Genomic DNA, 27,287 nt, shown 5'->3' with positions numbered 1-27,287 from the left:
TCAAGCTCTATTACAAAGCAGTCATCATCAAGACAGCATGGTACTGGCACAAAAACAGACACATAGGTCAATGGAACAGAATAGAGAGCCCAGAAATAGACCCTCAACTCTATGGTCAACTAATCTTCGACAAAGCAGGAAAGAATGTCCAGTGGAAAAAAGACAGCCTCTTCAATAAATGGTGTTGGGAAAATTGGACAGCCACATGCAGAAAAAATGAAATTGGACCATTTCCTTACACCACACATGAAAATAGACTCAAAATGGATGAAGGACCTCAATGTGAGAAAGGACTCCGTCAAAATTCTTGAGGAGAATGCAGGCAGCAACCTCTTCGACCTCAGCTGCAGCAACTTCTTCCTAGGAACATCGCCAAAGGCAAGGGAAGCAAGGGCAAAAATGAACTATTGGGATTTCATCAAGATCAAAAGCTTTTGCACAGCAAAGGAAACAGTTAACAAAACCAAAAGACAATTGACAGAATGGGAGAAGATATTTGCAAACAACATATCAGATAAAGGGCTAGTGTCCAAAATCTATAAAGAGCTTAGCAAACTCAACACCCAAAGAACAAATAATCCAGTCAAGAAATGGGCAGAGGACATGAACAGACATTTCTGCAAAGAAGACATCCAGATGGCCAACAGACACATGAAAAAGTGCTTCACATCACTCAGCATCAGGGAAATACAAATCAAACCCACAATGAGATACCACCTCACACCAGTCAGAATGGCTAAAATTAACAAGTCAGGAAATGACAGATGCTGGCGATGATGCAGAGAAAGCGGAACCCTCCTACACTGTTGGTGGGAATGCAAGCTGGTGCAACCACTCTGGAAAACAGCATGGAGGTTCCTCAAAAAGTTGAAAATAGAGCTACCCTATGACCCAGCAATTGCACTACTGGGTATTTACCCTAAAGATACAAACGTAGTGATCCGAAGGGGCACATGCACCTGAATATTTGTAGCAGCAATGTCTACAATAGCCAAACTATGGAAAGAATATAGAAGTCCATCAACAGATGAATGGATAAAGATGTGGTATATATACACAATGGAATACTATGCAGCCATCAAAAGAAATGAAATCTTGCCACTTGCGACGATGTGGATGGAACTAGAGGGTATCATGCTTAGTGAAATAAGTCAATCAGAGAAAGACAACTATCACATGATCTCCCTGGTATGAGGAAGTGGAGATGCAACATGGGGGGTAGGGGGGGTAGGAGAAGAATAAATGAAACAAGATGGGATCGGGAGGGAGACAAACCATAAGTGACTCTTAATCTCACAAAACAAACTGAGGGTTGCTGGGGGTGGGGGTCAGGAGAGGGGGGTGGGGTAATGGACATTGGGGAGGGTATGTGCTATGGTGATTGCTGTGAAGTGTGTAAACCTGGCGATTCACAGACCTGTACTCCTGGGGATATATGTTTATAAAATAATAATAATAAAAAAAATTAAAAAAAATACTGCCTTTTCCTCTCCCTCAAGGAAATAAATAAAACCTAAAAAAGGGGGGGGGGGCAGTCTGTTTGTCCCTCTGCCTCTCCTAGCTTATGGTTTCTCACTCTCTCTCTCTCTCTCTCTCGAGTAAATAAATAAAATCTTAAAAAAAAAAAAAAAAGAAAGGAAGAAAGAAATACTGCCCTTTTTTTTTTTTCCAGATAGAACTATTCTTTATTATTTTTTTTTTAAGATTTTATTTATTTGACAGAGAGAGATCACAAGTAGGCAGAGAGGCAGGCAGAGAGAGAGGGGGAAGCAGGCTCCCTGCCTAGCAGAGAGCCCGATGCGGGACTTGATCCCAGGACCCTGAGATCATGACCTGAACTGAAGGCAGAGGCTTAACCCACCGAGCCACACAGGCACCCCCTGGATAGAACTATTCTTAATCACAAAGCCTTTTGCCAGCACACTATAATTCAATGAAGTTGATATTTAGTATTCATATATATTTTGCAGATGGTTGGTAGAAGAGAGAGGAGCAAGAGTACCCCTGCCCTCATGAAGCCGATTATCTCCAGGGGAAGCTCACACGAAGGTACCTCTTTTCCTCCCAGCTCTGAACCCATGATCTGGGGGATCCCTGCATCCCACTCTAGGCTATTGACTTATGGTCCCCTCCACACACTATCTCTGTCTTTGTGCATGAGCTTCTGCGTGGCTGTCTCTGGGCTAATAGCTCTTTCTTGAAACAAAGTCAGCCAGAGTGAAGGGAGGGCTGTTACAAACCAGGACTATTGGTCTTGTTAATTTTGTCCAGGAAAACTGGGCAAGGGGTGTAAAATTCCTCTTTATCTCCCAGCTGGTTTCATTTTTATTTCTCTTTTCATGGGCGGGCATCTTTGTTTCTCTTCCAAGAACGGGTTTGCAACATTGCAATTCTTTCATGTTTCCAAGCCCCTGCACTCATGCTTTTCCTCCACCCAGTCTCCTACTTTTCTTCAACTCAGTGTCTCATCTTTTGTGAAGATTCTGATTGATCTTGGAAGTAATAAATGACAAAAAGCAAAAGTGAACACCACCCTGACCACCCTCCACATTGATCCTGGGCTGGTCTTACTCACCTGCTACAAAATATTTTAACTGGGGTTTGTTATCTAAGTACAAGCTCTGGTAAGACCATGATCTTCCTTTAAAGTAGGGACTTCATTTCCTTTGTTGAGCTTTCTAACTATCTCTGGGGCTCCAAACAGTGCAAGGTATACAGTAGGCACTCAGTGAGTGTTTCTGGCCACATGAAATAGAAGCATACTGCAGGAGCCCATGCTCTGCAGTCAAATATTTCACAGGAGATGAGGCAGGGACCCACGGATGGAACAGTCTTGGCCAAGACCCCCCAGCATGTCAGGAACAGATCAAAAACCAAGTCTTGAATCTTGGTCAAGGGATTTGTCTCTGTTACCATCTGAAAATTACTCACTTGGTTATGGAGGCCTCTCATATCAAATGCAGAATATACTGTTTGTTCAGTTACAAAGAGAATTATAAGTAGAAAATAAAAATAAGTTCAAAAGAAAGCACTGAGTTAAGTCTCTCCTACATGAGCTTTTTCCTGCAAGAAAATCTCTCAAGTCCAAACCCACATGGTTTACTGATGTCTTTGGGCCACCCTCTGGAAAGGGCCCATTTTCTCCTTATCTTAAGCCACAGAGAATGGAGTGAAATGAGCCGGTGGGCTTCCTGTTTTCCTATTTTGGTCACTAGGAGTTCCCAGATTTGGAGAACAGCCATCGTCTTCCCTTTCGTGGCTGAGGCACCTGCTGCTAATCCCCCAGGCCCCTCCCCAGAATCACCCTCATTCGAAAATTAAGGAGGGGGACCAGAATCTCCTTGGAGTCACCTGCCGGTGGGATGCTCTATGACTAATTTTATCAACCGAGAGAAAACGTTGCGGGAGAAGCAGAAGGTCTACTCTACTTCTGCTCAGGTGGCTTTGAGCAGAGAAGGGGGCCCTGGGTTGTGCCGAAACATCAATCTCCATGGTGACGCCCCATGCCAAGGCTGCCTGCCACTATCACCCACAGATGACTAGGAGAAACATGGCAACACTGACTTTGTCCCCCAGAAGACATGCGTGCGGCATGTCTGTCCAGAGCTGGAGAATGATCAAATGTTTGCTCTCCATTAGGGCTGTGTCCTATTCCTCCCAGCTGTTCCTTGTTGTCTTAACTAGTCTTAATGGGCCTGTAACAACCAGAAACCTTCTGGCTACTGGGCTCATCATTCATTACGATGACAGACTGCCTGGATTGGACTGGGATTCAAATGCTTCCCTTCTCTCCATGGCAAAGTCACCACTTCCTGTCGTTTTGCATCTTCTCCGAGCCTGCTACTCTTCTGACTGTGATGATGCCTGGACTTACCCAGCTCACAGACAACCCCTCTCTCCAGCCAACATCTCCTAGCACTTGTTGGCAGGCTAGGGCTTTTTGTTTTGTCACTGGGGAATGTGGGAGAATCTGGGCTGGGAGAAACAGGACAGGGAGGAGGGAAGACTCTGCAGTCCAAGATCAGGGACGGAGGCCTCTTAGCTTCAAGGTGGATGGGTTCCATCGCCTCTGGGAGGGGCTATCACATGTCCCCTGGCATCAGATGTGACCAGCAATAAGTAGAGCAGGTGAGGTGAGGTGATGGGTCCGGGGACACAGGCAGGGCATGCACTGGGGACTCCATGGGTCACCTTAGACCAGTGTCCCTTAACCTTGAAAGTGCATTATAATTACCAGGAGAGCTTAGAAAATACAGATCTCTGGATCCCACCTCTGGGAATTCTGATTTAATTGGTCTGAAGAGCAACCTGGGCATTGGTGTTTTTAAAATTTCCCTACATAATTCTAATGTGTGGCCGAGACTGAAAACCTCCAGGCCTCATATTTGTATGGGAGGTGCAGTTAATGTGCCTTAGGTCTCCTTGAGTTCCTGGGAACTGAGGGCCCCTGGTCAGTCTGAGATATAACTATGGCGGGGGCGGGGGTAGCCCCAGAAAGGGGTCCGGTAGAACTATCAATAGGAGGGAGATCTAGCTGGCCTAGAAAATTAGTTCTTACCTAGGCTCACAAAATTTGTGGGACATAAGCATTTTCTAGATCACTTGGACCAATCCCTTTTCCCTCATTACATAAATATGGAAATGGAGGCCAAGAAAGGAGAATGATCGCCCAAGGTCACCCAGATACTTAATGAAAGAGACAGGACTTGAATCCAGGCATTTTGACTGTACACTCAGAACGATTCATACGTGAATTCAAGTCATTGAACTTAAAATATATATATTGAGAGACTCAAGTTTACACGCCAAAGAGCACGAGCTGATTTTATGTTTCTACATGAGAAAATGTGTGTGGGCTTGTCTGGGCTCTGCGCCCAGTCTCCTGGTTTGAGCAATTCCATCTTTTCCTTCAATTAGTGTCCCAGCCGCCTACCCGCCTACCCGCCTACCTGCCCCTGGTCTCCCTGCTCTGATCTATGCCAAACAATTATATCTAAAAGGCTAATTCAACTTTTAAAAAAATGCTGCTCCCTTCCATGGTTCTGCATGACCCCTAGAATAGAATCCAAACTCCTTAGCCTGACAAATGTTGTGTTGCTTCCCTACCCCAGCCCACTCCTTCCGATAATTCCAGCCCCATCTCCCTCCATGCTTCGTGCACCAAACATAGTTTGTGTACCAAACTGTTTCTGCTTCTTCTGGTTCTCTTCATTCAACCTGCCATGCATACCTCCACACCATACCTGGTCTGGTCCCTCTGCCCAGAACACCCTTCCTTGCTTTCCTCTGATTATTCCTATTTCTCAAGCTTTGGTTTAGGCTTTATGTCTTCTAGAAAGCCAGTGGCCACCCATCCCCAGGCTAGGCTGAAGGCATGCCACCACCCAAGGGTTCCCATAGCACTCTACTGTGACATTTTGCCAAGATATTAAAGTGACCAGTTTATATGCCTGTGTCTAAGAATAGGCTCCAATTCTCCCAGAAGGCAAGGGTTCTATCTCTTCCCAGTTCCTAGACTCTACTACAATGTCTAGTCTATGGATCGTACTTACACATTGAGCTGAAATTTCACAAGACTCAGTCCTTGATTATCATCTCTGTTGGTGCTCACTTGCTTCCTGACTTTGAATAGTCTTATGGCTTTAATGTTATCTATATGACAGTAAGTCCTGAAGTTTTCTCCCCTACTCAGGCTTCTTTCCCAAATTCCAGACTAATATATATCCAAGCACCTACTATCCATCTCCACTATCAGGTCTAATAGACATCTCAAACTCAGTTCAAAATTGAACTCCCAGTTATTCCATTGGCCCCAAGTCTCTTCTCTCTGTGGCTTCCCCATCTCCATTAGTGACAACCCCATCCTTCCAGTGGCTCAGATAACAGCCCTGGAGCCGCTCTTGGTTCCTCTCTGTCTTTCACACGCCATGCCAATGTATTAGGAAATCCTGTTGGTTCTATCTACAACATATATCCAGAACCCAACCATTTCTCACCACCTCCACTGCCTCACCTTTGTCTCTCACCTGGGTTACTGCCATGGCCTCCTGACTGGTCTCCCTGATTTTACTGTTGCCTTCCTATGTCTCTTCTCAACACAGTAGCTAGGAGGAGTATTTCAAAATAATGTCAGATGGTTATTTGTCTTTTCAAATTTCTGCAGTAGCTTTCCATTTCATTCAGAGTAAAAGCAAAAGTCCTTGCAAAGTCTTATAAGGCACTACATGGTCAGATTCCCCTTTATTTCTCCAGTGTCATCTTCTATTACTCTATTCATGTCTATTAGTCTACCCTTGGCCTCCTTGTACTGCACTGATCTGGAACTTTCTTCCTCTAGATTTCTTCCTCCATATCTCTGCTCAAAGCTTATCTTTTAATTAAGGATGACCTTTCTACCCTATTTAATATTGGAACCCCACTTACTTTCTGTCCCTGGAATATACCATCTCCCTTCTTTGCTCTACTCTTTCTTTTTCCATGGTACGTGTGGGAGGCTGTATCATCCAAAGATTGTATTTGCTAATAATTCTTGTTCTGCAACTTCCTCTCTGTCCATCAAGAGAAGGAGTCTAATTCCACTTCCCTAGAATAGAGGCCGTTATTACTTGCTTATGACCAATACAATGAGGTGGTAGTGATTTTTTATGATCTCCAAGTCTAGGTCACAAGGGGTGATGTACTTTCTACTTCAGTCACTAAGAGGCTCACCTTTGAAGCTATGAGCTACCATGTAAAAAGTCCAACATCCTGAGGTTACCATGCTGTGAGGAAGCCCAGGCCTGTTCCAGCCAGCAATCCTACTGAGATCCCAGCAGACAGCCTGCAGCAATCACTAGATATGAAAGTAAAGACACGCTCATGATTTCAGCCCTAGCCCTAGAGCCTTCCCTGTCAAGGTTTCAGACACCTTATTTTTTTTTTTTTTAAAGATTTACTTATTTGAGAGACAGAGAGAGTGCACGAGTGAGCATGAGTGGGAGGAGAGGCAGAAGGAGAGAGAGAATCTTGACCAGACTCCTCACTGAGCACAGAGCCCCATGTGGGGCTCGATCCCACGACCCCTGAGAGCATGACCTGAGCAGAAATCAAGAGTCAGACACTTAACTGACTGAGCCAGCCAGGTACCCCCGAGAGGTCAACTTGCATGTCAACTTGTCAAACCCACTCATTTGTATGGAAAAACAAAACAAAACAAAATAAAAAAAAACTGAGAAGGAGAGACAGGCAAGAAAGAGCATATAGCATGTTGGCTTGACGGTAGGATTGGAGGCCGAGGAACCTTATGTCTACAACAGAGCACAGTCTTCAAGCAGACCTGTGACTCATATAAACATTACATAGATTCCAGACATCATGGGAGCTTTGAGGATCAAAGCAATATCCAGCTAGAGTCTAGGAAAGGGGAGAGGCACACCATGGAAAGCTTTCCATAAAGTAACACTTACTAATTAATCTCCAGTTAATCAGAAAATGTGTTAACTAGAAGCTAAACATCCCAGTTAACAGATTAATATAATCTGAACAGACTGAATGCAAGGTTAGTCTAGTTAGCGATGTTTCCGTCTGGGGACTAAATGATGGAACAACAGGCACTGTTTTCTCTCTCACTATAAAAGTAGACCGTTTCCATGCCAGAAAGTTTGGAAAATGCAAAAAGGCACAAAAATAAATTTTAAAGATCAACCCAAATCCTATCACACAGGGATGGATACTTGCAAAAAAAGATATCATTCTGGAAAGAAATGCAGCAAAAGAGTCAAATGTATTTGTATTTTTGTTTTGAAATGTTAGAACGCAGGTTCTAAAATAGTGTTTCTTGGTCTTTTTTTTTTTTTTTTTAAGATTTATTTACTTTTTTTTTTTTTTGAGAGAGAATGAGATCACAAGTAGGCAGAGAGGCAGGCGGGGCGGGGGGTGGGGGAAGCAGGAGCCCGATGGGGGGCTTGATCCCAGGACCCTGGGATCATAACCTGAGCTGAAGGCAGAGGCTTTAACCCACTGAGCCACCCAGGTGTCCCTGTTTCTCGGTCTTTGATTATTTGTTCCTCTTTCTGATAAGTCATCTGTCTCCCTTAATGCTATGCAAACCTTAAAATGAATGAAATAGTAGGACTAATGACTTACTGAACCACCATGACACTAAGACATGTCGCCTTGCCAACAGCACACTTTCTCCTGACATTCACTCGCCAGTCAGATCTACATAGGTGTGCATAAGCACATGTGTGTAACACTTTCAGGGGCTGGGACTATTCAACAAAACCCCTAGGAAATATGGCCCAGGGATGGAAGGTGATGAAATCATCTCCTCCAAAATTTGTAGACGGAGCCTATGAAAAAGGCTCTCTAACTTGGACCATATTTGAAATTAAATGTACGTTCTCTTGAGCTGGTCATTACTCACACCCATTGACATAAACGTTTTTGTTCTCATAAATGTGTCAAATATGCCCCCTGCCACCATGTTTTATACGCTCATAAAGTTTTAGGACCAGACAGGCCCCTTAGAAATCACCTTATCCAAACTCTCCATTCAACTAATAAAGAATCTTAAAACGCAGGTAGCAAAATGATATGCTAATATCACACAGTTTATTGTGTTGGAATTTGGCTGTCTGGACCCCCAGTTTAGCACAATTTCATGACCTCACACAGCTTTGAAATACTGCTTGCTAAGCTCTTTCTCAGAATATAGTCTGAGAGATAAACTTAGCCTGCATTATCAAGAATTCCAAATGTGTAGAGTCTGAGTCAATGCGTTCCCACTGCACACAGTGTAACTCAAGCAAGCATATTTGGGGCACATGCTGCATGTGAAAAAAAAAAAAACCACCCACAAAAACCTAGTACATATAACTCGGAGCCTGGCGTACAGTAGATGCTGGAAAGATATTTTGGGAAGGAAGGAGGAGAGGGAGAAAGAGAGGAAAGGGAGAATCAGAGAAAGCAAGGCTTGTTTTCAGAGCTGGCTTCAGGAGGAGCCTTGCAAAATTCCTCCAGGGGCATGAGGGCTTCTTTAGTTCAGGAAAACATCTTAATGAGTTTTTCCTCCTATTTTATTTCATTCTTTGCAAAAGGTGAGGCCTAATGGGCCAGGTCTCAAACAAAAGGAGGGAGACAGAGAAAGCTGAGTTGTTCTGCATAATAGTGAGGGGAGTGTAGGAATTCTTTTCCAGGCTGCTGGGACTAAGAAGAAAGAGAAAAAAAAAAAAAAGGAAAATTTGAGGACATCACAAGGACTTTTGGGAGGGACTGGACAGACATTGTGTCAGGAGACCAGAACCTCAGGAGGACTTCTTTTTAAGCATTTTCTGAACTTTGCTACAAACCTTCTCTTATTCCCCAAGCCTCAGTAACAAGTGCTACTCACAAAGCCCTTTGCATTAGCGATGCTCTGGGGAGGGAGGAAAGGGATGAGCAGGGGTGAGGAGGAGATACAGAGAGAGGGAAGACAGCAGACACTAGAGGTGATACTGACTTGGTGGGGGGTGTGGGATGGGTATTGAGAACACAGCAGAAGCAAGATAACAAGGCCAGAGGTGACTATGAGCAAGCAGGTCTCCCAGAAATCACTGGCTTTTTTTTTTTTTTTTTTTTTAAACAGGTGGGATGGGGTTTGAGCCATTCTGTCTTCCTATGGCAGGAAGGTATGAATGCAAAGTGATTCAGTAGGTCTGGGTGGGGACTGAGATGGTGTCTCTCCAGCATGCCCCCAAGTGATGCTGACACTGCTGGTCTGGGGACCAGACCTTGAGTAGCAAGGATTTAGCACCCATAAAACCTCTGCATGCCGGTTGGTCTCTTACCTCATATTCCTCCTTGAACCCGTAGCCCTGGCCTCTCTTCATCTGGGTGATGTGCTGTAGCAGGTCCGCCACCCGGATGGCAGGCTGGAACTGGTCCCGGGGATAGCTCATCTCCACGGGGTCGCAAGCCCGGTAGGGGTGAGTCTGGATTGTGAGGGTAGGCTGGGACAGCTCCCCACGGCTGCCGTCTGCTTCAAAGAGAAGGAGGCAAAACACACATCACCTATGAGAGTTTTGTCCTCTGTCCTCCCTGCTTCCCCCAGGGCAGGGGGAACTAATTCAGGACTCAGGTGATCAGGAAGTTGCAGGATGAACAGAGACATGCTGCTTCCCTCACGTGGCTATGGCTGTGGCTGTGGCGGTTGATTTAGAAATTCAAAAAGACAAACCAACCTAAGAACACAACAGCCCTTGGTTTGTTTCTATTCCAAGGGTGTGTATTGGGGAGCAGAGACAAAATTCCAGGTTGCTTATCATCCTCTGTCTGTCTCAGTCCTTGACAAGGGTGGTCTTGGCTAATCATGGCCAACCCCAGAACAAATGAGAAGCCAGAAAGCTCTTTAGGAAATGAGGATGCCTAGAAATCATCTCTGGTGCCTGCCTGCAAGTGAGAAGAGCCCCAGGTGTCGGGAGATCAGAGCTACATGTCTGCTCCTGGTCCATTTGCCTCCATCCTTGAGAGGAACTGAAGCCAGTCTTCAGGAACTTGCTGAAGCAGGAACCCTCCTGACCCATTCAACTGCTTTCTCTACCTGTGGGCTCGGCAACAGTGATCATCTTCTGCCTGTGGTCTAGTTTCCCTATCACTTAACACTCTTGATCCAGGAGTGTCAGTGAACCTCCTTGGCAGGTAAGGAAGCCCAAACCTCTTCCTTTAGTCCTGCCAGTTACTTCTCCCAGGCCTGGGTCCTATGCCCCAACTCCTTTCTCAAATCTCTCCTTGATAGAAGATCTGTACTCTGCTTGATGATAATCTTCATGCCCCCTGAGCTGTTCTAACTACCCTCTACTAGCTTGGCCACCCTGGAAACTAAACTGCTGGGGCTAGATGTGAATCCCCCCGTTCCCCTTGGACCAGAACAACCACATCCTTGCTCTACCGACTCCCTGGCAAGCATACACTGCTGGTCCTTCAGGGCTAGTTTGTCATTCTCATAACCATCTAGGCTTAGTTTCCCCCACCTCCTCCCAGAGACATGGACAGTCTACACCCTAGATGCTCCTGGTGTGGCGTGAGGGTTGAGAACTGTCATTTTTGATGTGACTCACCCCAATATTTTCAGGACCCACAAAGTACCCCTCTGAGCCCATGCCATGTTTACTCCGGAGGCTTTAGCATATGTTCCTGACTTTCTGCAACTTGTCTTTTCAAAATTCATGTTTCCTTTAGCTTGTCTGTCGCTCATGTCACAATAATCCCCCAGACGTTGATTCTGTATGTAAAAGGGAAATTTTCTTTGTGACAGCAAGAGCAAAACTGTTCCAAGCAAGGAAAGGATTGCTAACGGAAAGAGCTAGAGTGTACAGGTTTACGTACAAGGAAGAAGGGCTACGTGAGATGTTAGCACAGCTTTCCTGACCGCCCAGAAGAAAAGTACTGCTTACTTCTTCTCCTGGGATTGTAGGAAAGAGGTAGCACATTTTTTAATTTGTTTAAATGTAGAGCTCTACATTAAATGTAGAGCTTTACAAACATGGGCATGGCTACCCCTCTCCACCACACCCGTGGGATCAGGAGTCAGATTTATTGAGAATGCATCTCAACGTGCCAGGGACTGTGGTAGGCACTGGCAATGCACAGCACACAGATTTTACCCTCAAGACTTGATCGTCTGGTACAGCAGACCGACTGGAAGAACCATCTGAAGCAGGAGAACAGAAGCTGGAGAAGCCAAGCACATGGAGGGAAGGGCAAGGAGGCTGGGATGGAGAGAAGGCGGTGGGCGGAAATGTGAGGGGGCAAAGCTGTAAGAGATGATGGGAGGCAGGTCAAGGAGGCAGTAAATGGGTGAGAATCTCCAAGCCAGTGAGAAGCTGCTGAAGGCTTTTAAGAATTCCTCTCTTTAAGGAAACTATAAATATATACAGTTTGTGTGTGTGTGTGTGTGTGTGTGTGTATATATATATATACCTATATATATATATATTTTATTTTATTTATTTATTTATTTTTTAACAGGTGTCCCAGCTGTCATAAGTATGAGGCCTCCTTCTAGGGACCATCACTCCTGTGATGTTATGGTGGGACTGGGAATGGAGAAGGGGCACTTGAGCTTGCTTCTCTAAATGCTGTATTTCATGATGCCCAGGAGAGCAGGAGCTGGAGTCAGTGCCCAGAGCCCTGTGAGTGTCTCCCCCCTAAATCACCAGCACATATGGGGACAGATGTCTTTGGAGACCCATGGTCTCCCAACGGTCCTGGGGTGTGGACTACCGGGAGGCTGGCTCCCTGGCAGAGAAAGGCATCTTCGAAATGGGCACCTGGCAAATTTTGTAGGATGCCAAATGTTCCCCAAACCAATATGGATATTTTCCCTCAACACATTGCTAGACAGACTGTAAACTTGGTGTCAGCAAAACCAACACTGGAATGAAAAACAAATGCATTTGAAATTTAACAACTTGTATCGCTGTAACATTTGTAATAACGTCAACGCTGGTGCTAATGATGCTATGAAGACTCAGAACCAAGGGGCTTTCAAGGTTTATTAATTCAACTAGGTTGGACTCCCTTTTCCAATGTATCTTACCTCACCTATTCCCTTATTAACCTCCGATAATGCAGAAGTGATGCCTTTTATCACACCCCATTTCACCAGACGCACTATACTTAATTTCCCATCATTAGGTTTAATGAAAACCCAATTTCACAACTCACTTCTCTCAGGAACCTACAAGTAATGCTACGTTTTTATCAGCCCCAATTAAAAAACGTTATGATGTTCCTATTCGAGAGGGAGCCTTAAAAGTAATGTGCGATTCGGCTGCTAATTCAACAAGGGCGCTAGAATTCACATGCTGCTCATAAAACGTAACTCAAACCAGCTGGCCCAGGGAGAGAACACTGCTCATTTTTCTCCTCACCAGACCCTTAATTTTCATGCCATTTCAACTTCCCATGTATGCGTCTTGCATGTTTATTTATTACATAATCATATTTTGGGTGTCTTTTGCACCTTTTCTATAGCTGTTGCCTAAAGCCTATGAATTCCCCTGGAACTCCTGTGGCTGCCTGTCAGGGGATTGTGGGTGATGCTTATGAGATCCCCCGTCACCACTGTCCCTCTACCAGTTCCCTTCCCTTCTGGACTTGACTTTTCTTTTTCTTCTTCTTTTTTTTAATCCCCCTGCTCCCAGCCATTATTGATCTCCCTCCAGCTGCAGCCACATATTTCTAATTACTTGCTAGGAATTGCCACTCCAACTGGTTAACAAATATATACTGAGAACCTATATTGTGCAAAGCATGGTGTTAGATACTGCATACATACAGGAGGGTGGAGGAAAGTGTGTTCAGAGGGAGATAAGCATGCCATAGCCCTTGCAGGAAAGAAGAGATAAGGTGTGCATAAACAAGTCTAACAGAGGTGGGAAGGGACAGGTGCCCAGAAGATGGGAGGGTGGCATGCTGCAGAGCTGGGAACCCCAGAAATGTTTCTCAAGCTTTAGGCACTCACACCCCACCTCTGTGGTTTTTGCCATAACTATGTACAACCTGCATCAGCTCGGTCTGATAGAACTTCCCACGATGATGGAAATGGTCCATATTTGTACTGTGCAGTACGATAGCCACTAACCCCACATGTCTCCTGAGCATGTCACCGAGGCTAATGTGACCAAGGAACTGAATTTTAAGTTCTGTTTAATTTTAATTCATTTCAATTTAAATATCTACATGTAGCTTACAGCTACTGTATTGGGCAGCATAGATTTAGAGAAAGAAAAAGGGAAATAGCACTTGAGTCACACAATAGGGCAGAGGTCTATTGGAGGCCCATGGAAATATAACGCAAGCCATATAAGTAATTTAAAATTTTCTTTTCTTAAATTTAAATTCAATTAGCCATCATTAGTTTCAGATGTAGTGTTCAAGAATTTATCAATTGTATATAACACCCAGTAGTCATCACATCATCTACCCTCCATTACCCAATTACCCCATCTCCCCCACCCACCTCTCATCCAGTAACCCTCAGTTGACCTCATCTGCAGCCACTTCTTGCTAGACATATCTCCAAAGGCAAGGGAAACAAAAGCAAAAATGAACTATTGGGACTTTATCAAAATGAAAACTTCTCCACAGCAAAGGAAATAGTCAATAAAACTAAAAGGCAACCTACAGGATGGGAGAAGATATTTGCAAATGACATATAAGATAAAGGGCTAGTATCCAAGATCTATAAAGAACTTATTAAACTCAACACCAAAAAACCCCAAATGATCCAGCCAAAAAATGGACAGAAGACATGAAGAGACATTTCCCCAAAGAAGACATGCAAATGGCCAACAGACACATGAAAAAATGCTCCACATCACTTGGCATCAGGGAAATACAAATAAAATTTTCTTATAGCAATAAAGTAAGGTAAAAGGGATAAGTGAAATTAATTTCAATAATACATTTTATTTGATCCAATACACGAAAGAGTATTTCAACACAGAGTCACTATAAAATTATTAATGACATATTTTACACTCTTTTTTAAAAAAAAAGATTTTATTTATTTATTTGAGAGAGCATGAAGAAGAGAGAGGTCAGAGGGAGAAGCAGACTCCCTACTGAGCAGGGAGCCCGATGCGGAACTCAGTCCCGGGACTCCAGGATCATGACCTGAGCTGAAGGCAGTTGCTTAACCACCTGAGCCATCCCAGGCATCCCTATTTAACACTATTCATGCTAAGGCTTTGAAATCCAATGTGTATTTTGCACTTACTTCAGTGTAGTCTCTTTTCAGTTCAGACTAGCCATATTTCCAGGGCTCAACACCAACAGGTGACTGGCAGAAGGTGCAGGTGGACATAGACTTATCCAGAGCCAAGTCAAGTGCCAAAGAGAGCTGATTTAAAGTTACAGTGAATGTCAAAGACACCAATCTAGTGGAAGGCAGCTCTAGCACAGCACTGCCCAATAGGGTGTTTTATGATGATGGACGTGTTCTACCTCTGCACTGTTCAAGGTGGTAGCCCCCGCCCCCCGCGGCTATTGAGCAACTGAAATGTGGCTTGTGTGACTCAGGAACTGAGTTTTTACTTTACCTTAATTTCAATTTAAGTTTAAATAGCCACACGTGGTCTGTAGCTGCAATACCGAAGAGTGCACATCTATGCGATTATGTCTTAAATTTTTTATAAAAACCAACGTCCTACATTTTTAAGCTTTATTTCATTATGAATGATAATAAAACATAAAATCATGGGTGCAACATGCCAGTTTTTGTTTCATGCTCACTAAAACATTTACCTAACTATTTTAAAAACAGCCTGGCCATGTCCTGCGAGATGAGCATGACCTTGGTCAAGAGACGACAAAGTCTGAGCTCAGGGTCTTCATCTATACCATAGGGAAGGTCGGTGTGAAGATGTCAGGAGAAACCACCCACAAGCATGTGGACAATGCCTGGCTTCTGTTAAGTCATGAAGAAACATTAGCTGCTCTGATGTTGGACAAGCTCGGCTGTTCGGCATTAGAGAATCTCAGACCGGCGAGGCATCTGGGGAGTCTTTTAGGGCTTCTCTCCTTTCCTTCATGACACACTCCATGGTCATCTAAATATCTTATTCCATTCCTGCTGCTACTGCCCTAGTTCAAGTCCCCATGACATGACTATTCCAATCAGGTTTCTCACGGGTCTTTCTGCCTCCACGGCTCTTTCTACACAGCTTTGATTAAATCATTCATCTTAGCAGAAGACTCCGCAGCGTCCAGACAGAATTTCTTCACTAGCCAACCAAATTCCTATAGTCTCTATTTCTCATTTCATCCATCACTATTCCTAGTGCCCATTAGGGCAGGAGAGCATGAAGAGTGGCTGGGTAAGTAACTGGAGACTGCTCGCTGAAAGGGGAGAGTCTAAGCCTGGAGAGAGAGCTTGAGGTGGGGATGAGGCTGGCTCACTGGCTCAGAGCGGAGACGTGATTAGCACAAACACAGTGGGCGCTGTGGCAGTGGCAGGTGTAAGGGTCAAAACATGGAATCTGAAGACAAAATCTGGCTTCAAATATGAGCCTCACAACTTTCTAGCTATGGGATGTCAGATAAGTTACTAAGATCTTTATTTGTCATTAGCATTAGAGATGGCGATGACCATCAACATCATCTAAGAAGGTCACTATAGCTATGAAATGGGATCCATTGGAAGAAGCCTCAAGGTAGCACCTTGCCAGCAGGCAATGCCTCAACCGCACCATTCCTACCAAATATCAGTAAAGCCTCAAGAAAATAAACTTGTAATAGCACTGAAATCTAAGTCTGTGAACCAGCCTCGCATCAGAATTTGGGAGGAATATCCATTAATCATGTCAGTATCACACTGCCTATGTGCATAAAGATGTACACTTCGTTTTGTCAAGATTCCTTAAAAATTTCTGAAATTGTATAAAATCACCTTTTGCCTGATTCAACATAGGGGAATTTTCCCTCTAGAGTTGAAAGAGATTGCAGTTTCTTTGGTGAAGCTTCAGATGAAGTAGTTGGCTTGTGTTCAGGAGCCCTGTTGTAAGAAAAATATATTCTGTATTTCCAAATTCTGGACTTCAACTAGGAAAAGTGTATAGACTTGTGACTCCAGAGGCGCAGGAGATCCACAACCCCATCTCATAGCCACTCGGGATGTGCTCTCACTCAATGGAATGGTAGATGAACTAACCTTCTCTTCAAATATGAACCTTACAAATAGTCATAACCCTTCCAGGCATGGCACCTGGCAACCACTGCTCTGTTTTCTGTTGTAACAGTTGCTTTTTCTGGAATGTAAATGTATATGTAATCATACAGCATACAGTGTTTTATGACCACGTTTTTTCACTTAGCAGGAGGCTTCTGAGGCCTTTCCACGTTGCAAATAACAGTAATTTGTTCCGATTGCTACATTTCCTCACCAACACTTGTTTGGTAAGGTATTATTAATTTTAGGTAAACTTTATTAACTTTAGGCATTCTAGTGGTTGTATAGTAGGATCTCATTGTCATTTAAATATGTGTATTTTATGTACCAGTTCGACATTTGTTTTCTTTCTTTGGGTGAGGAGTCTGTTCAAATCTTCTGCCCATTTGTTTTTTTTTAATTGGGTTATTTTATTGTTGAGTTGTAATCATGATACAGGCCCTTTATCATATATATTTTTTGGAATTCCTTACTCCCAGTCTGAGGCTCTCCTTTTTATTTTCTTAATAGTGTCTTTTGATGAGACAGGAATCCATCAAAATCTTAGAGGAGAACATAGGCAGTAACCTTTTTGACATCAGCCACAGCAACTTCTTTCAAGACACGTCTCCAAAGGCAAAGGAAACAAAAGTGAAAATGAACTTTTGGGACTTCATCAAGATAAAAAGCTTCTGCACAGCAAAGGAAACAGTCAACAAAACAAAGAGGCAGCCCACGGAATGGGAGAAGATATTCGCAAATGACACACAGAAAAAGGGCTGATATCCAAGATCTATAAAGAACTCCTCAAACTCAACACACACAAAACAGATAATCACATCAAAAAAATGGGCAAAAGTCATGAACAGACACTTCTCCAAAGAAGACATACAAATGGCTAACAGACACATGAAAAAATGTTCATCATCATTAGCCATCAGGGAGATTCAAATCAAAACTACATTGAGATACCACCTTGCACCAGTTAGAATGGCCAAAATTAACAATGCAGTAAACAACAAGTGTTGGAAAGGATGTGGAGAAAGGGGAACCCTCTTACACTCTTGGTGGGAATGCAAGCTGGTGCAGCCACTTTGGAAAACAGTGTGGAGATTCCTTAAGAAATGAAAAATAGAGCTTCCCTATGACCCTGCAATTGTGCTACTGAGTGTTTACCCCAAAGATACAGATGTAGTGAAAAGAAGGGTCATCTGTACCCCAATGTTCACAGCAGCAATGGCCACAGCCGTCAAACTGTGGAAAGAATCAAGATGCCCTTCAACGGACGAATGGATAAGCAAGATGTGGTCCATATACCCTATGGAATATTATGCCTCCATCAGAAAGGATGAATACCCAACTTTTTTATCAACATGGATGGGACTGGAAGAGATTATGCTGAGTGGAATAGTCAAGCAGAGAGAGTCAATTATCATACGGTTTCACTTACTTGTGGAGCATAAGGAATAACATGGAGGACATTAGGAGAAGGAATGGCAAAGTGAATTGGGGGAAATCGGAGGGGGAGACAAACCATGAGAGACTGTGGCCTCTGAGAAACAAACTGAGGGTTTGGGAGGGGAAGGGGGTGGGGGGTTGGGTGAGCCTGGTGGTGGGTATCATGGAGGGCACGTATTGCATGGAGCACTGGGTGTGGTGCATCAACAATGGATTCTGGAACTGAAAAGAATTTTAAAAAATTCTTTAATTAAAAAAAAAGAAAAAAGAAAGTTTTATTTTTGATCATTCGAATTTATCAATTATCTGCTTTTATGGTCCGTTTTTTTTTTTTTTTTGGTCTTGTCTGAGAAATCTCTGCCTAACTCAAGGCCACAAATATTTTCTCCTGTATTTTCTTCTACCTTCTCTCTCTTAATTCTAACCAAACGCATAGAGTTGAACTTGTAAAACAAATAGTAAGTACAAGGCCACCCCACTGTGCCACATTTTGCTGAGCTGAAATGGACATTACATACTTGGCAACTGACACTGACACACTTAGTTACTTGAAATAACACTAGTCTGAAGGATAGAAAATAAATGCTTCACCTTTTTCTAATTTCCTTTTCTGGGCTCAAAGAATCAAAGACTAAGGAATCAAATATGGGGGGGGGGGTTGGGCACCTGTGAGCCCTTTCTTCTCCTCAATCACATTCACAGGGGTCTCTGATGTGGCAAAGACAAAAGAAGGAGGATAAAGACCTTTATATCCCAGGAAGCAGATTTAGTACTGGGAAACCAAACTGGGAGAGGAACAGTCCTGGGGAAGGTGACTTCTGGTTCACTTGCTCCTTCTGATAGAGATCAATCCTCCTCTTTGTGGGGAGAACATGAATTCGTCCTCCACAGTGGTCATACCAGATGGAGGGATGGTGTCAGACAGTCTGCAGAGGGATGGGGCCTCCGAACATCAATTACTCCTCCTGCTTAAGCCACAGGAAAAGGGTTCCCACTATCGGGGCAGTGAGGACAACCGTGAGAATCTGCCTGTTCTGTTTGCAGCAAACACCAGTCCTGGATAGACCTCTCCTCCTTCTTTTAAAGGTAAGTAAGCAGAAACAAAACAACATGGTCTTAGAACAATTTACCATATTAAAAATAAGGAGAATGACACTCTGAAGGCTGAGAAAAACACAATTTTCAAAAGAGAAAAGGCAGCTAGTGTTGACTATTTCCCTAACCACCATCCCCTACCTTCTTCCTTTCCAGCAAAGCCCTCAGATTAGTTTAGGTGTCCACACATTTTCCATGTGACTCAGGTGGATGACCCTATTCCCAGATCTAGGAGCAAATCTTGATGTCCTTAAGCCAATCAGCTGCTCTTAACCTCTTTGCCAATTTTTAAAATTTTTAGTGAGATAGGAGGGGGTTTCTATTAAGGGATTTCTAGGAAAGTTTCTCTTACTTCTAAGGTTATTGCAGTGGCCCCTCTCTCCCATTGGACATTATACCATTTGTGGGTTTGATGCTTGGATTTGCTAAAGCAATCCTATATCCATGAGGACAGTCAAGCTGTAGGGAATGCCAACAATGACATGGCAAAGTGGGGAGCTTGTCAGGACTTGGGTCCTTAATGACACTCTCGGGCATCTCATTCAACCAACCCTGGAGCCCGCTTGATCTCTTGCCTTCCAGTTCTGTGAGCGAACACAACGATTTGTTGTTTACGCCAATTTGTTCTTGTTTTTTTTTTCCCTCCCCATTACTGGTATCTCCACCTACACAGTAGAAAACAGAAATGTATTTTAGATTGTGTGCATTTTGTTGGAAACAAAATTCAAGAAAACACAGAAGAATAAAGGAAGTGAAAGATGAATGAGAACAGATTTTTCAAAATGTGCATCTAGGAAAAAAACCTTGCTGGGTGAGGAAAGGGAAGACTGTAGGAAAGCAGAAAGCAAGAAGCATTATTAAAGTGGACACTGGAGTCTGTAACGAGAGTATGCAACAGGCAGAGACCGGAGGTTGAACTTGAGAACCAGGAGGCCTCCGTGTCCTGTGTGCCTATCTGCTCATGCGCACTCATGTGTTCAGGCACCAAAAAGTCATTTTCCGAGAACAGAAAACAGGCACAGAAAAGACAGATAACAGGTGTTACTAGAGAAGAGAACAGAATAAATGACACAGAAGCAATAATAAAGGATATTTGTAAAAACAGCTCTTTGGCAGAATAAAAACCACAGTCTTCAAATGTAAAAAGTTCTCTGTGTACAACTTAAAAACAGAACAAATCTCCTGATGCTTCTGCTTAAATACTACGGATGAAGGAGCCTTTAGATAAACATCTAGGCTGGAAAAAAATGGTTATCTAGAAAGGAAAAGAAACTATGCTAACTCTGTGTTCTGTTGCCCAAATTTAAATGCCAGAAAGTAACAGAAGAAAGTTTTTGAGGGATAAAGGCTGTGAACCCCCCGAATTGTACATGGACATGTTGTTTCTTCATTTGTGGGGCTCCAGGAGACATTTCCGGCTACTCAAAGATTCAGAAAGTACACCTGCACTGATTCTTCTCCAGAGGCTTGGGGAGGTGGAGAAATAAGGCAAGGGGAGTAAAAACCCTGTGATATTGAAGGAAATCATGTTACAAGATAATGGACTCAATCAACATCGAAGCCAGTTAAACCCAGATAGGAGCAGAAAAACCAAAACAAATATGAATAAAAAAGGATGAACTACAAAAAAAAATTTCTTAAAGAGAACATAGGTTAAAAAAAGTCTGATATAAAAATTCCTGGCTAACCTGAAAGTTCACCAAGAAAAAGAAGTGGGTGACTGACACATCACCAGGAATATAAACATTAACAACTGCTTTGTCTTTCATACACGGATAATCGACACATACTATTTTAGTCTTGATCTTGGGTCAAGGATCTAATTTCAACCATGGATGTGCATATCTAAATGTGAGTGGACAGCTTTTCAAAAGAAGTGAAAACAAAAAAAAATAAAACCCCAGACCTCTACCATATGGGTCTGGGGTCTACAGTTCAGATGACTTGGGTGGTATCAAACTGTAAACATAGAAACCAACATTTCAAAACTTCCTGTCCTGAAAAGTAAATGAGAAACCATGGTATGGAGGTGTTTTCATAATCCAAGACACGTGAATTCCCCCAGAACCAAACCCCTTCCACTAATGATGAACTCAGCGTGGGAAAAAAATCAGATATAAAGAAAGACAAGCTAAAGAAAGACAAGGGAGAGACGACGGACATGGCACATAGAGAAATATGCCTCCCAAGAACTGAAAATAACAGAGCAATCAAAGAGGCCACCAAATAAACACATTTAGATGAATTAAAGAGAAAACGGGAAGACTCAGAACCACGGCAATAGTGCAGCATGTCATGAGAAAAGGAGGAGTGGCTCTGAAAAGTACAAACTTCACTTCGAGAGATGAGACATAGTCATTGAAAGGAAAAAATAAGTAAATAAATATGAGAACAGATGTTAATGGAACACAATGGAAGATAAACACAGAGGCTGAAGAAAAGCAAAAGCTGGCTCTTTCCTTGGAAAACATCAATAAATTAGAAACAAACTTCTGCCAAACATGATTAAGGGGAAAAAAAGGAAAAAAAAAAAAGAGAGACACAAATAAGCCACTTGGCATTTGCTAGAAATTGGTGGAGTACTTTTATCGCATGCCGGAGCAGCAAATGAGTAAACGCCTGGGAAAACCAGGAAGCCCATCCGAAGACATGGATGGATGTGACCAGGGCCAGAAGTCCTGTAACAGCCCATCGCCAGAGCACCAGCTTCTTTTAAGTGTGAGGTTTTATTTTGAGATAATTGTAGATTCTCATGCAACCCAGATAAATAGCCTGGAGAAGTCCCCTTTACCTTCCCCGTGGTCTTCTCCAACGTTAACGTCTTGGACAGCCACAGTACCTGTCACAGCCAGGAAACCGACGCGGACACGGTCACTGAGTTAGTCAGATTCCACCCATTTTCCACGCACTTGGGCGTGACCGAGTGTGTTTCCTTGTAGACAGTATTATCACGTGTGTAGACTCCTGTGACTACTACCCCAGCCAAAATGCAGAAGCAGTGCAGGCACAAGCGTCCTTCACATAAGAGAACACTAGCCTTTGAGTTCCTCTCTTGTCTTTGGGCTGAGGGCTGGTTACTGGGTGACTATCGCACTAATAAAAAAAGAAGGATCTCTCGGTGAAACCTTTCCTGGTGCTCCTATAGCCCAGGGGCCCACAGGGCAGCCACAATGGCTCCTCATGTTGTGCACTGCTCAAGGCTGGAATGTGTCATTTACATGACAGCCTTGCTCTCCTGACCCACACCCTGTTAATTAAGAGCCACCAGTCTTTTTCTGTTTGAGTGACCAGTGATTGGATTCACTGTGTTCATTTTTTGCAAATCATACAGTGGAAAGGTTCAGCTATATGGTCTAGAGGGAAAGAAGAAGTGAATTGTTAGTCTGTGGACTTAGTGTCCACAATGGGCCAGAGTTAGGAAGGGAGATCTCTTTTCAGAGTCTCTTCTGTGGGTCAGAGGATTGGACCTGTGATGAGTTTTGTTTCAAAGGAATGGACTACTTGAACTTTGACTAGCAAAAATATACCACATAAACAGATAATGAGATATGTATCTAAACACTTTTGTAAATGGATGATAAAGTAGGGTAGAAAAACTGGCTGGGAAAGAATGGGTTTCTGGGGAGTGTATTACTTGTCAGACGAGAATGGCACCTGTATAAGTAAGAAGAAAATGAGGTCACTTAGAAAGATCAATATTATTGTGAAGTTCTTTAATATTATCAGCAAGAAGTTCCGTGTATGGCTCTAGCATGTTAATGTAAATAGAATATTCAAAATAACTTTGAAGAACATGTTTGGTTGGTTACTTGAAGTATAAATAATAAAGAAAAGTGAATAGATGGTTTTGATATTCTTGCCGACATGGAAAAAAAGGGCGATGTCGGGATGGCTTTGGAGAAGAGTTTGAGCAGAGGGAAAGACTGAGGTTGTATGAAGAAGAATGTATGTTATACACAGAGGGATTGTGCTGCAAGCACGAGAAACTTCAGGTGGCTCCTGCAGGTCATTTCTGTGTTTGGTACAGTGACAACTTACCAAACTTAGCATAAGTAAGAATAAATAAAACTCGGTATTGGTTGAGCCATGTTGGATCACCTGCCCCCAACCCAAAATCGTTTAAAGGAAAATCTGGGCTACAGATGATGAACTTATTCTCAAAGTACACCTTAGCTGGTTGGGATTGCTACCAACTGGGGCAGTCTTCCACCTTGAAAATTCTGGAGTGGTTGAAGAATCAGATATAATGAGCGAAGAATGATTCCAATTAGAAAGGCTGAGAAACTCCCATCATTCCCTGAAGAGAGCAAAGTAGTGAAAAGTATAGACTTCGCAAAACACACTTGAGTGAGAACCCTGACACTGTCCCTTACTGGCTTTGTGACTTTGGGCAAGTTACTTAATTTCTCTGAACCACAGTTTCCATAAAAGCTTTCTGGATGATATTGCTGAAAAATGAAGATAGAAGGAAAACCAAACATTGTGATTTATAGCTGTTAGAACACATCTGAGGTCAGCACTAAAGAAGGGATGGACATGGCCAGGACCCTCATATATGCTACCCCTCTCTTTTTCCATAACATCTGAAACAGTGTCTTCATACTTCCCTGAATCCCCTCCTCTTTCTCCATGTTCTGCTCTCTACAGTGAGGCATGAGAATTGTTCAGAAGTCCAAAGCTGAGCATGTCACTTCCCTGCTGAACCCATTTATGGGCTTCCCACTGTCCTTCAGCTACATTCCTGATCATTAGTATAGCCTCAAGGCTCTGACTGGTCTAGTTTCCACCTCTCTCACCTGCCTCTTCTATGTTCCTCTGCCCTGTGCCTTCCAGGTCACAGACATGCACATTCTTGTCCATCTGAGAAACTGTACATTATGTGTTATTCTCCTGGAATGGTTAACCCTCTTGAACCTTCCAAGGCCAAGAGGACTCCTATTCATCCTTCAGAACCCAGCTCAAAAGCCACTTTCTCTTCTAGAATAGACAAACTGATCATGGTAGGAAAAAATATCAGAACTGTGGTCACCTATTGGGAGGAGTGGGGGCAGGGTCTGACTGGGAATGGGCATGAGAGGTCTTCCTGCCCTGCCTTTACATTATTAGGGGTTTGGGTTGCACAAGTGTATGGAATTGTTGAACTCATGGAATTAAAAGCTTAGGCTATGTGTATTTCTTTGTATGCAAATTTCACCTCAAAAGAAAAAAGAGTACACAGAGCCTGCATTATTGATATGCATAGTGCAGTACTGGGAGAAAGGGAAGTGTACTAATGTCTGAAATTTCCTTTGCAATGAACAAAAAGTCAAGAGGGATTGAGAGACTGATGGGAAATAGGTGATAAAGTAAAAATGTTAACAGTAAAATTTAGGTGATGAGTAGCAGATGGGTGTTTACTTAAAAAAAAAAACAACAAACTACTAACTTTGATGAATGCTTGAAGATATCAAGGAAAACATTCCTGTCTGCCTCTCTCCCCATCTGAGAGTATTGTCTTAGATCCTAACAATATCACCTTCATGAATCACAATGCATCTTCCTGAACACAGATATCAGCTCCATGAATTACAATAATTAGGTTATAGGTTGAATAATTAATGGTAAAATTATTCAACGTCTGGTATCCTTCTCTAGACTGTGAGCCCCACGGAGGCAGGTGCCATATCTCTGTTGTTTCCTGCTGTATCTCTAAGATCTAGCGGTTGCTCAGTAAATATTTGTTTGATAAGTATATCTGCCTCTCTAAAATCCATCCTCCATCTTGCTGATAGACATGATGCCTGTTTTCAAGGTCCATCTCTCATGCCTTTTTACATCAATGGTGAGAGTAGCAAGATCTTCATTTCCATCAACCTTGATGGGTACAGGGAGAAAGAAGCCACATGTATCCCAAATGCATTTCTTCCCCAGATAGGCTACTGGTGATTTTAGTTATATCCAGATCCAATGTGTTTCTCTAATACTGAAGGTTGTCAGCTTCCCTATAACTCCAGCTTGGGCTGGACATGACCTGGAGTTTCTCATTGTCTCCACAGTTGTGCTCATCCTAAAAATGGCCAGCCCAGCATTTTGTGTTGTGTATACATCACTACACTCCAAAACCCCCATCCTCATAGGACGATATGTGATGGGAGGGAAAAAAAAAACCTTAAATAATGCCTGACACCGAAAACATGGCTTGTCTTATTTTCTCCCTCTCATTCATCAAAATCATAATAAGACAAAGGTATGCAAAATAGTTGCAGAGTAATACTTAGCCAAACTAGAAAAACTCGATTTTGACAGGTTTTACAATCTTCAGGCTGACAGGTGACTTTGTCTTTCATTGATGTGTAAGAAAGAGAAAATGAAATGACTAAACTTGTCTGGGAGAGGAAATTTAAATGTGCAACAGCTGTTTGAAATGAGTTTACCATTGTACTGGGTGGAGAGCAGTCTGCTTTCTCCATTTCAAACTATGCCCTGGATACTTAAGCAGTTTGTGGATATAATAAACCACTAAGACAACAGAGCATTAACAGAATGGGAATGGGAATAACACAGTTTTGGTGTTAGAAGACCTGAGTTTTCATCCTGGTTTTGGCACTAAATTGTCTAGCACAATTACTTTCACCTTTGTGGATCTTTTTTTTTTTTTTTTTAAGAATTTACTTATTCAGGGTGCCTGGGTGGCTCAGTGGGTTAAGCCTCTGCCTTCAGCTCAGGTCATGATCTCAGGGTCCTGGGATCAAGCCCCACATTTGGCTCTCTGTTCAGCGGGGAGCCTGCTTCCCCATCTCTCTCTGCCTGCCTCTCTGCCTACTTGTGATCTCTCTCTGTCAAACAAATAAATAAAATCTTAAAAAAAAAAAGTACTTATTCATTCATTCATTCATTGAGAGAGAGAGAATGCATGCACACAGGGGAACGGAAAGAGGGGGAGGGAGAGCAAGAAGGAGAGAATCTCACGTAGACTCTGCATTGAGTGTGGAACCAACATGGGGCTCAATCCCAGGATCCTGAGATCATGACCTGAGCTGAAACCAAGAGTCAGATGCTTAACTGACTGAGCTATCCAGGTGCCCCAGCTTTGTGGATCTTAACTTTAAAATCAGGAGTTGGATTAGACCATTGCTTCTCAAAGTTTAATGCACATTATCTGGAGATAGTATAAAATTCAGATTGTGATTCAGAGGGCCTGGAATGTGGCCTAAAAGTCTGCATTTGTAATGAGCTCCCAAGTGATACTGATACAGTTGGTCCATGGACCTGTACTTTAAGTAGCAATGGATTAGCAGATCTCTCTAAGGGAATTTCCAGTTAAATCCAATTTATGTATTAACAGTTCTAGAGCTGCTCATAAGAAAAGCAGGGGCTTTGGGGTGGCTCATTCAGCTGGGCAGCTAATTCTTGATTTGAGCTCTGGTCATGACCACCGGATCCTGGGATCAAGCCCCACGTTGGGCCCCTCACTCACCATGGTGTCTGCTTGAGATTCTCTCTCTGCTCCCCACCCCCCAACTCAGAGAGAGCGAGTTCACTCTCTTTTTTTCCTCTAAAATAAACAAACCTTTACAAGAAAAAAGAAAGGCAAACACTATCCTTTCTGCTTTTAGGGAATGAATGAGGTATTATAGCTTAGTACTGTTCAAAACCTACCAAACAAAAAATTTCAAGCAACCAGAGCTGACGGCCTTCGCTCTGGAAGGACAGATATCCAACAGTTCTCTCATAAGAGCTAACAAAGCAGTGTGTACCAAATGTGTGAACCAAGCAATGCAGAAGCAGTACTGTGAAAGAATAAAGCACATCACAGTTTGGCCTAGCAGCCCTCAGCTGCTGAATTATAGAAGCTGATCCCTGAAATGGCAACCTACTTTGTTTGACACAGTGGATCCCAATCCTGGTGCTGTACGAGGGTCACGGGAGGAGCATATGAAATTAGAGATCCCTTAGCTTCACACTTTGGACCCAAGAATTTCAGTAGCTTTAGTTTGGGCCAGCCATGTTTGGGAACTACTGTTAAAACCATATGATGGGGGGAACAGGGCAATGACTTGGGGCCAGAAAGGAAATTTTGACTCAG

At 43.1% G+C, this 27,287-nt stretch overlaps 1 protein-coding gene across 8 annotated transcripts in view; it reads right to left on the bottom strand.

Moving 5' to 3' along the window:
- The window catches only part of PTPRT (protein tyrosine phosphatase receptor type T), a gene marked incomplete at both ends in the record, with an annotated part of 1,058,076 nt that overhangs the window by 90,055 nt on the left and 940,734 nt on the right, over positions 1-27,287 (bottom strand). For 6 of the 8 annotated variants that reach the window (XM_080814111.1, XM_080814118.1, XM_080814112.1 and 3 more), the window contains one exon: positions 9,807-9,997. In XM_080814111.1, the coding sequence (XP_080670237.1) occupies positions 9,807-9,997 (191 nt within the window). The remainder of the gene's footprint in view (positions 1-9,806; positions 9,998-27,287) is intronic. The other 2 variants (XM_080814116.1, XM_080814115.1) reach the window with 1 other exon arrangement.

This window comes from Martes martes (assembly GCF_963455335.1).
Source record: "Martes martes genome assembly, chromosome: 9".
NCBI classification, from domain to species: Eukaryota; Metazoa; Chordata; class Mammalia; order Carnivora; family Mustelidae; genus Martes; species Martes martes.
Note: the sequence above shows the minus strand (reverse complement) of the source record. Positions and strands in the feature narration are given on the sequence as shown.